The sequence below is a fragment of the Prinia subflava genome, chromosome 14 (assembly GCF_021018805.1).
Source record: "Prinia subflava isolate CZ2003 ecotype Zambia chromosome 14, Cam_Psub_1.2, whole genome shotgun sequence".
Classification (NCBI taxonomy): Eukaryota; Metazoa; Chordata; class Aves; order Passeriformes; family Cisticolidae; genus Prinia; species Prinia subflava.
Window position 1 is genome coordinate 15,472,900 of NC_086260.1, and position 16,195 is coordinate 15,489,094.

General features: G+C 52.9%; 1 protein-coding gene across 2 annotated transcripts in view; it reads left to right on the top strand.

Annotated features, from left to right (window-relative positions):
- The window catches only part of RNF123 (ring finger protein 123), a 47,524-nt gene that overhangs the window by 25,698 nt on the left and 5,631 nt on the right, over positions 1 to 16,195 (top strand). For both annotated transcript variants that reach the window (XM_063411219.1, XM_063411220.1), the window contains exons 31-35: positions 30 to 114; positions 7,076 to 7,215; positions 7,352 to 7,540; positions 8,979 to 9,054; positions 9,204 to 9,288. In XM_063411219.1, the coding sequence (XP_063267289.1) occupies positions 30 to 114; positions 7,076 to 7,215; positions 7,352 to 7,540; positions 8,979 to 9,054; positions 9,204 to 9,288 (575 nt within the window). The remainder of the gene's footprint in view (positions 1 to 29; positions 115 to 7,075; positions 7,216 to 7,351; positions 7,541 to 8,978; positions 9,055 to 9,203; positions 9,289 to 16,195) is intronic.

Here is a 16,195-nt window from a genome sequence, read left to right on the forward strand (position 1 = left end):
CTAAGATCTTTCCTTGCCTCTTTTGCCAGGGCTGTGGCTTTGGGTACAGATACACACGGCTCCCACACCTGCTGAAAACCAAGCCTGAGGATGCCAGCCTCCCCAGCCTGCAGAGTGAGTGGGGCAGAGATGGGCACTCAGGGCTGTGATGGGTGCTGAGGGAGGACCAGACTCTTCTGTAGCACCTGTCCCTGTGGGCCTGGCCAGCTGTTGGGATAGTTGCCAAAGTAGGGTGTTCCTGGCCAAATATCCAGGCCTGGTTTTTACAGGCTGGCCATCCCCAGCCTCTCTACTGGTGATTCAGGCCTGCCAAATGGTGAGTTAGATCCATCATAAGTAGGGGTTCTGCCCTCTAAAGGAGAGCAGAGAGGCCCAGGACTGCATCCTTACCAGAGTTGTAGCCTGAGAGAAAGCTCTGTGATGTGCACGGTGAGCAGCTGCTGTGGGGAAGAGCTGTCATGTTTGCCCAGCAGCAGGTGCCCAAGGAGACAGGGCACTGTGAGTTTCCATCAGGGAGTGTTTTATCCTGGCATCTCTGAGCCTGTCCTGCCTTTGGCACTGCAGTTTGGTTTTTAGCACTCTCACTGAGCTGAGGGATTTCTCAGCTCTGTTGTGGCTCAGAAAGACGTGGGGAGAAGCTGCCTTTCTTGAGCTGAAGAACGTGTCCCCAGCGTTACCCTCCCAGGTTCTGGGCTTGTGTGGATACATTCCTGATCCTCCTCTGCTGTGGAAAAGGCTTTGTGCCAGACTTTGTTCCTGGAGAGCTGCACAGGGATGTGGGACAGAAGGACAGGTGGCACGTGGAGGTGTATGCTGAGCCCTGTCCAAGGAGCCTGTCTGTTCTAACAGCACTCTTGTTCTCTTTTCTCTCTCCTGCCCATCGTGCCCAGGAGATCTCTCTGTTGCTAGTTTCCAGAGTAAGTTTGTTGTGTGACCCTCTCTCGTCTGGTGGAGTAGCTTTAGAGAGCCCCCTGCTTCCCCTTTTCTGCCTAGAGAGACCCTTCTTTGTAGGCAGAGCTTCACAAGTGATTGTTTTCTTCAGTTCCACCCCTGGGAGAAGCCAGGGGGGCTGTGCCCATGTGTCAGTCTCTGAGGCTGCATCATGGATCCGCTCTTGCTCCTGTTTTACCAGGGTTACCTCTGGGCTCAGAGCCCTGCTGAAGGGATCCCTCCATCCTCACCCTTAGAGGCTGATGGAGAAGCCCTGGCACATATGCAGGAGGGACCTTGTGGCTGTCCCTACTGCACAACCAAGCCCCTGAGTGGCTGTCACCAGCCCTGGGGGTGGTACCCGAGCTCAGCCCATCCTGGGGGCCCTGGGGCAGCAGCAGAGCTCCTCAGCTGTCGAGGCCTTGCCCCACACGGCTCCGCACAGTCTGAGCCTGAGCCCGGAGTGGGCCCTGCTGCCTGCTGGGGACTTACTCTTGGCAGGGCTATTTTAAGGCTCAACCAAATCAATAATGGATGCTGATTTAATTGAGGAGGAGCAGGGGACTCAGAGGTGTCCTTGAGGTGCTGTCCAGGGAAGGAGGAGGAGGAGATGAACCGCCCCCTCTCTTTCACACCCATCACTCTTCACCTTGTTGCAATTTGAGCACTGGCAGAGTCAATGGGACAAACTGCTGAGCTAAGCAGGTCCCTGTTTTTCTGGGTCTGCTGCTGCAGGACAGTCTGAAGGGAGTGAGGGCAAATGCCTCTCTTCTGGTGCTCCAGCCTTGTCCTGCTTTTGGGATACTTCCTTGGAAAAGTGCACAAGTGGGGAAGGTTTGCTCACAGCATCCATGGAACACCCAGAGCTCAGACTACCTGGTCTCCTCTGCTGCCTTTTGAGGGTGAGCAGTGGATGCTGCCTGGCTTAGCCCAAGGGGGCAGAGGCTCAGAAAGGCCATCTGTGTCCCTGCTTATTCCCAGAGTTATCCCTCAGCTCTGCTGGCACTGAGCAGCCCTCATGCAAGCAGAGCTCTGCCTCAGTTTGGCTTCTGGGAGCAGATGGGGCTGTGTCCAGAGCTGGGTAGTTGTGCTCAGTGGCTGCTGCAGGGACTTGTTTTGCTTTCACAGTGACTTGTAGGCAAGGCCAGGCGCTGTCCCGGCATGCACAGCAGCAGTGGCTGGGCCCAGCCTGGCTTGGAAAAGCAGGAGCTGCAGGGTGGTTTCAGGTTGTGTCACAGAGCTGCTCTGCCCCAGGCCTTCTGCCCACGCACCCGTCAGGTGGAGGGAGGGTAGGTGGGACCATGAGATCATCGAGCTGAGATGTTGTGCAACACAGGCCAGGGAGTTTATCTGTGACCCCTTCCCAAGTGCAGCAAATTGCCTAAGATGAAGAGGGCATTCAGGAGGAGATCCCACCTTCATCTGACAACAGCAAAAGCATCAACTGGTAGTAGCTGAACTGTCCAAGCCCTTCTGATGGTGATTGCTCACCCTCAGAAATAAATCCAGAGCTTGTGATTCCTGATGGGGGTCACAGAATGGTTTGGATTGGATGGAATCTTAAAGCTCATTCCTGTTCCAACCTCCTGCCATGAGCAGGGACACTTTCCACTAGACCAGGTTGCTCCAAGCCCTGTCCAACCTGGCTTTAAACACTTCCAGTTGTGGGGTGTCCATAACTTCTCTGGGCAGCCTGTGCCAGGGCCTCACCACCCTCACAGGGAAGATTTTTTTCCTGATATCTAATCTAAACCTGCTCTCTGTCAGTTAGAAACCATTTCCCCTACCTAACCTCACTTTCTGTCTTCCACTGCTGCTGCCCTGCCTTTCTCTGCTTTACATTTTATTCTTCAGAGGCACTTATGTACCAGGGTAAACTCATTTCTTGGTCCTTTTCAGTGACGAAAAGTGCATGGCCTCTGTCTTATTCAGGAAGGTGTTTTGCTTTTCTGTGAGCCTTGTGGGGTGTTCACTCTTGCCATGTTTTAACAGCCCCAGAGGTTTTGGTGTCGTGCAGGTGGGAACTTTGCTGATATGCTGGTCACAGCCAAAACTCTCATTAGCCTGTTTGCCAGGGCTTTGCTTTGGAGGCACACAAGGATCCCAGGAGCCCTGGGCCATCCTGATGCCTCTCACTCAACCTTATGAATTTCTCATCCCCCAAGTGCTGCCTGCTTTCCTTCTGCCTTGCCCTGCAGCCTTTCCTTTGGTCCTCTCTAAATGCATCTCTGAATGGGCACATTGACGTGGCCTCAGAGATATGTCTGGAGCCTTTCAAAAAGTCAGATTAGCACTGGGTGGAGCTGCTTTGCTTCTGAATCTGCTCCATGTGGGGCTTTCCCCTTCTGTGCTCTGCTCTACTGTAAATGCTGCTGGCCCAGGGACCTCCTTGGGTTGCTGACCGAGAGGGGTCACATTTAGCCCTTTTATAAATCTTGCTGGGTCATTAGCCAACTATAAAAGGACATAATTACCTTCTTGTGATGAAAGTACATGACCCTGCTTCTTTGCCATTATCTAGTAGGAACACTTATTGAAGGAATCCACTTTGCCTGCTTTATTAATGTTTAACTCTAATAACGGGCTCCTGCTATTGTTAGACTTTCTGCCATTACTACTTCTATTAAATAATTCTGCTGTATTTTTTTCCTGTAGTTGTAGTTGCATTGCCATGGTCAGTCAAGGATGTTTTTTATGTCTCCTCCATCTATTACCCCTTTTCTCCTTGCCTTTGCCTACCATTGCCTATGTTTGATTATGTTCACTTTACCTCTCACATTTTAACTTATATCTTTGCTTCATCAGGCCCTCGGTGACCCTTCTAACCCAGCTGCTTGCTGGAGCACTGGGGTTTCTGGCTCCTTTATCATCTTCCTAAAGAACTCTATGTTTTAATTCACCCCTTCTCCTACCTAGATTTTCTTTTCCTCTATTTTGTTTATATATTTGCAGGGGAGTTTCTGTTGTGGAAACATCGGCTGTATCTATAACCCCTTGGTTCCACGCTCTGTTGCCCACATTAAATGTATTGAGGCCAAAATTTCTGGCCTTGAAAAACTTCCAATTCCTGTTCCAATGACTGATGTTTACCTATCATAATGAAGGCTAAGCCAAGATTGAGTGGCTTTTTTATTATGGAGGTACAAATTTTGAAGCATTGATGACTTACTAGTGCCAGGATCAAGAAAGTTTCCCCATCACTGAGTAGCCACAGGCTCCCTGTGAAATGCCATCCCTGCCTGCAGTGGCACAAAAGGGATGTGCCATTGCCCAGGAGGGCAGTGGTAACTGAGGTGGATGGAAATGTCCCATCAAAGGTGAACATATTGCAAATAATGGTGGGCACAATCATCAGGACTGGGTTTTGGATACCAGTAGTAATTACCTGATCTGGGAACCTGTTCAAGTAATGAAGCTGTTTGTGCTGTACTCCAGGGCTTGTTCCTTATGTTGCTTTCAAAGAATAGCAGTGATCTCAGCATCTTTAGATTCAGAATGCTCTTGGGATCAACAAAAGCCAAGGAAATAATTGTTTCCTGGTGTTAGCTTTAAAACCTTCAATAAACCTCTTTACCTGTGGAGACGTTTGACAAAAGGCACCAGTTTTTAATGCTCTTACAGTCTGGCACAGTCTGCCAGCACCAGGGAAAGCATTTAAGAACCCAGAATTGCAGAATCTCACCACTCATTGAAAAAAGACTGTGAGGAAATAGTCATTGGCTAAAAATCAGGATAAAGCAAGTTATTGCAAGCATAGGAGCATCCTTCAAAAAATCAAAGCTGCCTTCAAATGAGGTAGACTTTGGCTGGGCAGTTCATCCTGAGATCTGTCCTGACTTGCAATGTTAGTAAAAGTGGCTTTGGCAACAGACCAGCAGGACAACATGCAGAGTTCTTCCATGAGGAGTTGTGATCTCTGCCTAGAACTGCTTTGGTACCTGAAGGCTGTAAAGGGACTAATACATCAGCAGTTTTAACAAAAAGCGGTTTCTACATGCTGAAGGGAGGCTGGGGAAAAGAAGGCACTAAAAATTTAACCCTGCAAAAAGACCTTTCAATTCTGAATGACTGGGAGAGAAAACATGGATGGAATTCAGCATCACCAAGTGTAGAATGGTGGAGTAAGAATGTGCTGTTCCCCTTCATCCATCACTGACAGAGAAGACAAGGTGTGCCCCAGCATTGACTCCTGGGCTTCTCGTGCCTCAGGACCAGTTCCTGAGGGTTATCCTTGAACTGGCAACCTCTTGTGATCTTTTAGAGAAGAGCAGCTTGATGTTCAGTCCAAGGAACAAATCACACAACAGGAATTATGAAGAAAGCACAGCAGAACAAAACCAAAACCACATTATGCCTTTGTGCAAATCTGCCATGCGTTGTGGTTTGGATGCTGCATGTGCTTCTGACTCCACCTCTTCAAAGAAAACCTGGGAGAGATGTTGGGCTTCAGGGAGGAGTGGCAAAAGGGAAAAAGATGGGACAGTTTCAGTGTGAGAAACTGCACTGGCTGGGGCTGATCCCGTTTAAAAGACTGTCATGAAGGTCTGCAATCACAGCTAGTGGGAGGAAGTGGTTGGAGGAGGTGCATCTTGCTGTCTCTACCACCAGAAGGAAGGGGTTACAGAGAATAAATTTTAACAAATAACCCGAGTAGGAGCCAAGCTCCAATCTGAATTCCTCGTGCTACACACAGCTGAACTGTGGAATATTGCTCTGGGACATGTTTAATGCTGAAGGCTTACAGAGTTTCAGAGGACACTGGGCAAGAAATCCCCAGTGGACCAATAAATTGTAAAAAGGATGTCTGGCTTTGCCAGTCCCTGAGCCACATGTAGCCAAAGGCTGGGGTGGCAGTGGGACATCAAAGACATTTGTTGTGATGAAATCCCTCCCAAAAACGAGCTTTTAGTCAGGATCAAAGCCAGGGCACTGGCCTCCTTGGGGTGGTTATGCACTGTGAGATTCAGTGAGTGTCCTCCATAATAACACAAGTTCATTGCACTTGCTAGTGGGTATTCCCAGAATAATTCGTCCTGTTTCCATTTCAGATGATGGTCTCCTGTCATCCCTCTGCCTTTACTAATCCCAGCTAGCAATCTGCCTCTAGTTATGCCTTGCTTCTTGATCCCTAGGGATGTGATTGAAGTTGTCCTGTGTTTGCTTTGCCCATGCTGGCCCTTTGAGTAGTCTGCAGCCCCAGAGAGCTTTTGCAGTCACAGCACAGCTTGTTCCTCTGGGCATGACAGTCCTAGTGCTGCCAGGGTTCCCACCTGCTATTTCTAATAGCTTCTAGTTGAGGAAAATGTAGTTAGATTGGGGTTTTTCCCCTATGGTTGGTAAATCTGCTCAAGTTTCTCTTTCCATGCCCTGAGTTTTGGGCTGAATTTCAATACCCTTCCCTTACAGTGCTGAATGTTTTGTGAGCCTCTTGCTGACAGTGGGTCCTTCTGGTGGTGAGAAGCATCTGTCCCATTTGTGCCTCCTTCTTTTCCATGCCCATCCGTGGGGGCTGGTGTCCTACTCAGCCCTGACTGTGCTTCCCAGACCTCATCTGAGGTCTTGATAGTGAGGAAGCCCAGAGATGGGATGCCCCAAAACCGAGGGAATGTGTCTGTGCTTGGGCTGAACCTGGCTAGGGAGTGTGGGCAGTTCTGCCTGAGCCTGCTAAGGGCAGAACCAGCCTCAGCTCCATAAAGAAGCCTCTCAGGAGTGGGATTTACTGGATACCTTCCTCCCCAGACACAGGCAGACAGGCACGGCCATGTGAGGCCAGGGTGGCTGTGCTGGCTCTGGGCAGCTGCTGCCACACTGGTATCAGCAGCTGAGCTGACACGCTGAGCTGACCACAGGCCTCTGCAGAGCTGAGCTAAAGGGATGCTGAGCTGCAGGGCAGTGCTCCTGTGCATGTGGGCAGCAGCAAGCACGGAGGGCTCTTCCCTGGCTAATTCAGGCTGGCATTGGAAAGAAGTGCTGGGAGGCCCAGCAGGCGCAATCACTGCTAAGAATAGTCCTTGTGCCAGCTCCCAGTGTCCTGCCATCTCTGCTTACTGTAAGGCACAAGCCAGCATTTCCCAAACCCAGGACTGGTCTCTCACTGTGGCTGCCCTGGGATGGTGGCACTGAGGCTGTGGCTGTCTGGTTTCAGAGCCGTGTCCCTCCACCCTGCTGCAGCAGCACATGGCAGACCTGCTCCGCGGCGACCGCGAGCTGGCCCCCAGCTTCCTCAACAGCGTCCTCAACCAGCTCAACTGGGCCTTCTCCGAGTTCATTGGCATGATTCAGGAGGTGGGTGTGCCCCCCAGGGCTCGCTGGGTGCCCTGTCCTGCACACAGAAAGGCTTCAGGCACAGCTCACGGGGCTGGGGTCGCAGCCCTCCCTTGGGGAAGGGGCTCCTTTTTAAGCTGTCTCCGTTGCTTGGCAGATCCAGCAGGCAGCAGAGCGCCTGGAGAGGAACTTTGTGGACAGCCGGCAGCTGAAGGTGTGTGCCACGTGCTTTGACCTGTCGGTGAGCCTGCTCAGGGTGCTGGAGATGACCGTTACGCTGGCGCCAGAGATCTTCCTCGACTGGACTCGCCCGTCCTCGGAGCTGCTGCTGCGGAGGCTCGCCCAGGTATCACCTGTGTGGAGGGGCACGAGGACCCCTCTGCCCACTCTACAGATGTGGGGTGAACCGAGGGCTCCTCTTGCTGTAGTATTTCAGAGCTGCTGCAGAACAAGTGGTGCTCCCTAAAATCTCTGCGTATCAACTGCTCCCCTCCTTTGCAAGTGCTCTGATTTCTACCTATGCTGGGAAGGAGGGTGACAGCTGCTTAAATCTTCCTTATGAGAGGGGGCAGTAAATGCTGAATTCTCCTGTGACAAGCAGTGTCATGAAATCTGGAGGGAAGGTGTGGTATCTCTGGGTAAGGAGCTGTGCAGAGTGTAGCTGGTTTCACACACTCCAGTGTTTGGGCAGGCATCTTGATCCTTTATCCCTCAGTCCTAGAATGTGGTACCAAATGTCTCCACTTTCCTGCCACAGTGCCTGGGACAGCCCCATTCCAAGTCACAACACTCCTTAGGCTGCAGTAAATTCGATTCTTTTCTAAAGCATGGGCAATACTGGGAGGCCCTGAGGGCAGAGTGCCCGTGTACAAGCTGGATTGGCAGAGAACAGTCGGATGTGCCTTAGCAGTGCCCAGAGGTTGATACTCAGGGCTCTGAGCAGATGGAACAAAGCAAGAGGTAGCGGGGTCTGGTACCATAATCATGAGGGAAGTGCTCAGCTGAGTGGGGAGGAAAGTGAGGGGCCCTTATCAGGTGGCTTAGGTAGGCTGGGGAATGTGCAGCAGAGAATGGAGTGCTGCAGCTTCCTCCTTGCCACCTGGTGCTTTATGAAGCTGTACCCCACCAGGCCCAGAGAGGGGTGCAGTGTTCTGCTGTTGTGCATTGGGGCAGAAGGAGAAGGGATGCTGCATTTGAGAGATGGTGCTCAGCTTGCAGCACTTGTGTCGAGCCTGGAGCAGTCCCTACTCCTCCCACTGGGGTTTGGGTGAGAGCTAATGGTGGCTAATTAAGTGTCATCACAGCTGATTCCATTTCTGCAGAGCTGGTAGGTCCATCCTGCTGCCAGCTCCAGGCAGGGCAGGCCCTGGACTGTGCTTCACCCTGGTGACACTCACCATGGCTGCCAGCTCACTCCTCACAGGCTCTGGCTGAGGTGGGGACTGCAGCTTCTGCTTACCAGGAGCTTTTATCTGCAGAAGCAGCTTGGCTTCTGCAGGTGGGAATTCAGATTTAGGTGGAAGATGCTGACATTCAGGTGTCTTGACCTCAGACTGACTCTTCCCTGGGAGTTTTTGGTCTGGTACAACCACTGTGATGTGGTACCACTCCTTCCATGCCAGGGCCAAGCCAGGTGTGTGCTGTGAGCCTCCCTCTGTGCATCCAGCAGCTCTCAGGCACTGACTCTGAGCTATAAAGGACATGCTGCCCCAAAGCTCTTGAGATGCTGTTCACAGGAAGGCCCATCCAGAAAATACAAACCCTCTCTGCTTTTCCCTGCACAGCTCTTGAACCAGGTGCTGAACCGTGTGACAGCTGAAAGGAACTTGTTTGACAGAGTGGTCAACCTCCGCCTGCCGGGTGAGTCCACGCTGTGCTTCTCCATGGAAAAGGTGCCCTTGGGAAGGGAGGGGTGGCTTGTACTGAAGGTTAGTGCTGGATGGGGTCAGAGCTCAGAGCTGCCTCTTGTGCACAGTGGCAGCTCTCACCTTTCTCTTTTGCCTCCATAGGGCTGGAGAGCGTGGACCATTACCCAATCCTTGTGGCCGTGACAGGGATACTGGTCCGGCTCTTGGTGGACACTGATGTTCAGGGGTGAGTGGCTTTTGCCTTCCAAAGCACGGGGTTTCTGTGTGTGGCACTGCTCTGGGTGTTGCAGTGGGGCCATGGGAGGTGTTGCAGGAGCAACACGGGGTGTGGAGACTAAAGCAGGGTGAAGCTGATGAGTGTGGAGCAGGCAGAAACCAAAGAGCCACATTGCCCGTAGCAGCTGCATCCCAGTGCTGCTGCTGGCTGCAAAACTCCTTCCTGTGGTGGTGGAAAACCCCTGTGAGAGGTGGCTGTGATGGAAAACCCTTGTGAGAGGTGGCTGTGATGGAAAACCCTTGTGAGAGGTGGCTGTGATGGAAAACCCTTGTGAGAGGTGGCTGTGAGGTGCTGTACTGATGGGGTCTGGCAGTGTGATAGGACAGCTGCTGGTGGAGGTTATGGGTGCTGCATGTGATGGAGCTGTGCTGATATAGTGACACATCAAAGTGCACACAGTGATGGCTGAAAGGCAGCTCAGTGGGGCTCCTTCACCCTGGACCCCTCTCAGGAAGGCATCAGAATGTGTGCGGAGCTCTCTGGCTGCCCAGAAATGTGCCACAAAGGTGAGACCAGTCTTCTCCAGGCACTTGGGTGATGCTGATTTGAAGATGAAACAAATCTTGTCTTTATGGTAGCCAGTTATTCAGAGAGGCAGCACTAGGGGAGTGTTGTGGCTGGACAAAGCCACAGCTGACCTGATCATTTATGTGTCTGTGTCTGCTTGTACCAAGTCCTGCAAATAGACTCATTCAGACACTCTGCAGCCCTGCCTTTGCTGTTTCTCAGTGCCATTTGCAGGTGTCTTGCCTGGTCAGTGCTGTAGGAGATGGGGCTCCTCTGTCAGTGCTGTACATCCTGCCTGTTTTCATGTTTGGAGAACACAATAGTGTCTGGCTTTGCAGAGAGCAGAGTCCCATCTGGCCGAGTGGCTCAGCCCCGCAGCCAGTCTTTCAGCTTCTTCTCTCAAGGACTCAAAGATGTAAACAAATATATCTAATTATAACCTGCCTCCCGTGGCTGCAGCACCAGTCCCACAGCCCCAAGTGTGACAGTGCCAAAACCTGGGCACAAGGTCATTGATCAGGGGCCTTTCTGGGCTGTGAACAGAGGTGGATTCTGCTTGCCCTCACAACCTTGTTCCATGGAAAGGGCAAACATCATGAATTTGATGCCATAACTAGACACTTCTTCCTGAAGGGAAGGGAGAGGTGATAAAACAGTTCCCTGCATGCCAGGCCAGGATGAGAAGTCCTTCCCTGCCTGTCTCTCCTTTGAACATCTGTGTCAGGTCAGGTCACTTGTCAGGTCAAAGCTGGGAAGGGAAAGGTTGTGCCTAAGTTTATCAAACTCCAAAGAGTACTTGGGAAGATGGTAGTGGGATATCAGTCACACCCTTCCTAGCCTGCAGGGCATCCTGGAGAGACAGAAAGCTTCCAGAGTCTGTCCTTTCCCTGAAAAGCCCATTGTGCTTTGGGTTTGTGAATTCCAGGCAGCCGGTGTCATCACCAAGTGGCCCTGTCCCCTGTGTGCCAGCAGCATCCTTCGTGCCTTGGGCTGCACCATCACATACCAGAGACTGTGCTTGAGGGAACTGGCAAGTCTCTGATGTTCAAGGGCTTTGTAGTCACTTCCCTGAGCACTGGAAAGGAGAAATAAATGCAAAATAGTGGAATGATGTGTAAAAAGCATCATATGCTTAAGGTGAACCTAAGTGAGTAGGAGAAGAAGGTGGAAAGGAAGGAAGCCCAGGGAAAAAATATCCATAAAGCAAAATTCTTCTGTGTGATTTTGCAGAGCCATGCACTAAACCTGAGGTTAGATACGTCAGTGATCTATAAAAGGCAAGCAAATATTGCAGGGAGCCACTGAGGTCAGTCAAGACAAAAGAACCGAGGCAGGCAGCTTGGAGACCCTCTGGTGCTGCCTGAGGAGAGGGCATGGCAGAGACCAGGCAGAGATGAAAGGCTCAGTGTCAGGGGAAGGGAGAACTGAGTCCCTCTCAGCACCACTCTGAATTGAGGACTGGGTGTTGCACCTCACTTACAGAGCAGTTCTCTGTGCAGCCACACTGAGAAATGGCAAACAGATGGGATGGAGAAAACCAAAAAACTGAGGCTTTTCTGCTGCTTTTGTATTCCTTGAGGGCTCAGCCCTGGTTTCATTCTCTGTCCAAGGCACCATCACCACAGGGTGCTGAAAGCTGAGAGGTGCAGCTGGGGTGACAGTCACCCAAACCCAGGGTGCATGTCAGTGATGGCTGGCCCAGAGCATGGCAGGGGGAAGCATCTGTCTCCAGGTGTATGAGGAAGAGGAATGGAACAGGAGAATTCAGACCTTCCTCAGGTCTTTACATTTCTCATGGGAGATGATTGCCATGGCTGAAGTGATTTAAAGGGTCCTGTATGTAACCAGGCTCTCCAGAGCAGACCCATTTATGTGAACTCATCTGTGGACAGCTTTCCTTTTTCCTTTCTCTCAGTGCAGCAAGCAGGATAATAGAATGGGCTTTTGTCCTTCCCCAGAAGCACTCTGTGTGGGCAGTGCTGAAAGCTGGTAGAAATCTCTTCCAGGTCTCATTTGGTAACTCCCAGATTGACAGAAATCATTAACAGAGAGATTTTCCAACCCACATTTACACACAGGAACGTCCCTGTGGGAATTACCAGGGACAGGGTGACCCTGACTGGTTCCCTGTGAGGAGGCTGTGCCCCAGAGAATGAGGACAGGGACAGGACCTTGGGAGACTTCCTTGGCTTGGCTGTGTTTTTTCTGGTTGCCTCTAACCCAGACACTGTGCCAGGCGCTTGGTTGGAAGGTGCTACAAACATCTGGGACATGGGGAGTGGGCTCATCTGGTAGTGAAGAAATGAAGTCCCATTTATGGGATGAAGACATTGCATTGCAGTAAATAAGTGTGAGCCAGGGCCCTGCCAAGTCAGTCACTTCATCAGGCCCCAATCAGATGCCTGAGCTGCTCCTTTCCCAGCACAGGACGCTCATCCAGGCATTGAGTCCTCTTGCTGTGGACTCCTGGCATCAAACAGAGCCATTAAGCACAAGGAGAGGGAACATTGCCCAGGCTGGGCTGTGGTGAGACAGTTGATCCCTCATTTGCTGTAGTCCCTGGATGGAGCAGGTTGTGCTTTTGAGAGAGGTGCATTTCCTTGCTGGCTCAGGCAGGATGGGCTGGTGCAGCCTGTGGTGAGTGCCCCCTCCCTGCCCTCGGCTCTGAGAGCCTTGGGCAGCACTAGAGAGTGTCAGGGGCTGGCAGGGCTGAGGGCAGGGATGTGTCCCTTTGCTCCCTCTGCCAGCCTTAGTGACTGAGCAGAGGAAAGGCAGGATCTGCCAGGCTGAGCCAGGAGCTGGGCTGAAGCCATGCCACAGACCCTAGCTGTCTTCAGGCAGTATCCTCCCTCTGTTTGTCTGCTTGCTAAATAATTGAGCAGGTTTTCTATTAAGCCTCTCTCAGAGTGAGCTAATGGAGCAGCATTGGCCAGAGCTGGTGTCAGGATCCTGGCGAGAGCGAGTGGCAGGGAGAGGGGTGAGGCCCAGAGGTGAGGCTGTGGTCCCCTGTGTGTGAGAGCATGCTGTAATTAGGACTGGCTTTGTGAGAAGTGAGTGGCCATCCCAGAGTGCAGATGAGCTAAGTTGTCCATCCTGGGACAGGGCAGGGCCACTGCTCTGCTCCCTGGGCTTCCCCACACTCCCTCCATCCCCACAGAGGCAGGGAGGTGATGCTGTCAGGGTTGGGACACACACAAGGAGCCAGAGAACCAGTCTGTACAGGACAAGTCCTGAAGGGCCTTCAAGGTGCATCTCCCAGGGACTGCTGCATGAAGGATGGAGAGGACAGAAGGAAAAGCACTGTTCTCACTGGGAACATGGTGGTACCGGCCATCAAAGCACAGGACAGAGGCCCTGGACCAGGAACAGCCATGCTGAGCCAGTGGGATGCTGAGCAGGAGCCAGCAGGACCTGCCAGAAGCAGCACTGGGCTGGTGAGATGTCGGGGTATTTCTGTCTGGGTCTCCACACTCCTCTCCTTTGCAAACTACAGATGGGTGCAGAGAGATGGGCTGGGAGGAGACAAAGGGGTTCCATGGGCAAAGCAGCACACTGGTGAGCAGGAAGGTAAGGAAGCACAAGATTACGTGGGAGAGGAAGGCTAAAAAGACTGCTCAGTTGCTAAATAGTTTTGGGATCACCTCCACTGGAAAGATCAGAAGATCCCAGTCTGCAGATTCCCAGCCTGGCCATCCACCTGTGTGTTCATGTGCTGCTGGGACCCTCGGGCTTGGCTGGACCTGTGGACATGGCAGTTTTCTGCATAGTTCCCATAAGACTTCGTAATTACTGATCCCTTAAACACTAATGCTCCCTCACTAGTGTTGGTGAGCAAGCTGTGGTGGAAAGAGGGGCAGGAGTGGACATTTCATGGACTACACAGTCTAGAGGAATCCTTGGTACCTAAAAAAATGGGTGGTACTGCAGTTTGGCAGTGTGTGACATCAGGGTGAGTGTGAGCCAGAGCACAGAATGATTAGCTCTGGCCTAAGTTTATGGTTAAAAAATGAGTCTGGTCCCTGTTTCTACAAGCTGCCACCTCCAAGTGCTGCATCCTGAGTGATGGGACTGCCAGGGCTGTGCTCTCCCAGCCTCTTGGGGCTGTCAGGCACATGCTGGGAGGCAGGAGCAGCCTTGTGCTGGCCAGCACCAGGCTTGGCTGATTTGAGCTCTCTGGAAAACTGTGAGCATCGTAAGGAAAGGGTCTGGGCCCCACCATGTCCATCCTTGGTGACAGGACAGGATGGGACTGGTGCACCCCTGTTGTCCTGGCTGAGGAGACAGGAGTCAGTGTTGGTCCCCAAAGCCAGTCCTTATCCCTAAGCCAGTCCTTATCCCTAAGCCAGTCCTTATCCCTAAGCCAGTCCTTATCCCCACAGGCTGGCACATCTCCCTGCGTGCCAGGGCCAGTGAGCTTTGTGCTGACCCATTACTTTGCCCTGCAGAGCCAAGGAGCAGCAGGGAGGTTTGGCAGGGAGCCAGGGGTGTAATGGCAGAGACGGCTGCCAAGAGAGGACAGTAAATTCCTTGGGGAACATCCATTAGGTTTCCCAGCTCCTGCCTGTCAGAGGAGCTTTGCTCCTGGTTGTTTTTCCTTGCTGAGTTGTTCTGCCTTTCAGGCTGCTTAATGAACTGCTCTGACAGTTCAAACTGCCTCCCAGTGCTCATTGGATCAGCAGTGTGGTGTGGGATCCTTTCTGAGCATCAGGAACATGTGAAAAGCATCAGCAGGACTTTCCTGGGTAAAGACAGAGGGATCCCTTGGGGGCAGCATGGATACAAATCTCAGAGCAAGTCCCTGGAGAGCAAGCCTCAGCTTTCCTGCAGGGATAGGAGAATTGCAGCCAGCCTAGAAGAGCTCTCCTGTGCTTTTTCAGGCTGATGTGTCTCTGGAAAGGCGCCTGGGAGCTTTTCTTACGCTCCCTGAGCTTCCCCCAAGCTTCAGTCCTCCTCAGCTGAGGATGCAGGTTTGCAGGAACACAAATGCCTGGAAGCTGGTGTTGGCAGTGGGGATGGGGAAGATTTCTGGGGAGACAGACAAGGATGGTGATAATGTGTAGGTAACGCCCACTAGGGCAGCTGGGGCCCAGAGCAGCCCTTCATCTGTCCTTCTGGAGGAAGAGGAGCTGCTTAGATATGGCACATGCTCTGGCACGGGCTTGGCACTGCCTCAGGTGCACGCCACACTTGGGCCAGTGCCCTTGTCTGGCTGGGACCTGGGTGCAGCCAGCTGGGTCTCTCCTCTTCCCCAGACATTCCCAGGTCAAATTCAACCTTCCCTCCCGTGGGATCCTTGCCTGGGTGCCAAGCCAGAGGTGATGGCAGCTCCTCAGCTGCACCCTCCAGTGCCGCTCACCTCTGTGTCCGACACCTCGTCACCCTCTGGCAGCCCCCGGCATGGCCAGCACGGCCAGCACGGCCCGTCAGGACACTGCAGTGACACGAGGTGACAGGGCAGCGGTGGCAGGCATGGGGCAGCAGGGCACGGCCAGCAGGGGCTGTCGCTGTCACTGTGCATCTGTCACCCCCACGGCCGCGGGGTTGGAGCTGTGCAGGGTCACTGCAGGAGGCGCTGGGAAGCCGGGCTGTCTCAGGAGAGCTGCTCCCAAATGCTCAGCCCTCCTTGGATGGGGGGTATTGACAGTTTATTTGGGCACAGAGTTGAGTTTTTGCTGGGAAAAAAGCTGCTTGTTTCCTGGCTGGAGAAGTTGAAAGGATGTGTGCTGGTGCAGGCCTGATGCCACAGTGTTCCTCCCCTCCCACCAGTCCAGGGCTGCCTGCAGCTCTTGGGACCAGGGTGCTCAGCCATGGGAGGGACTGCAGGTCTCTGAAGGGTCCTGGTCCCCACGGTGTCTGAGCTGTGCTCCTGCCCACAGCCAGGTAGCCCCGGCCTCCCTTGTGCTGCTTGTGATGGCCACGTGCTCCTGCTCCAGCTGTGGATGGGATACTGGTGACTGGCAGATGGGTAGGATGCCCTTACCCCTCTGTGGGATCACACAGGCATTTTGGGGGGGCAGAACCACTCCCTATTTCAGGAAGAGGCAAGGGTGGGTGCCAGGGAAGGCAGCGCAGGTGAAACCAGGTGGGGGCTCCATCTGCAGAGCGCACCAGGCCCAAGCCAAAGGCAGCGCCAGTCCCACCCCTAGCAGTGCCTTTCCCCCCATCTAAACCCTGCTTGTTCCTTTTGGGATCTGGATGTGCCCTCGTGCCAGTCACTGCTGCTCCTTCCCCACCTCCCAGGCATCATTCTGGGGACCTGCCCTCCCAAGGACAAACCACTGGATGCTCCTCTCTCACCAGCACCAGGCCACCAGCACATTTACCCCCTTGCTGAGGCCAGCTGAAGGCC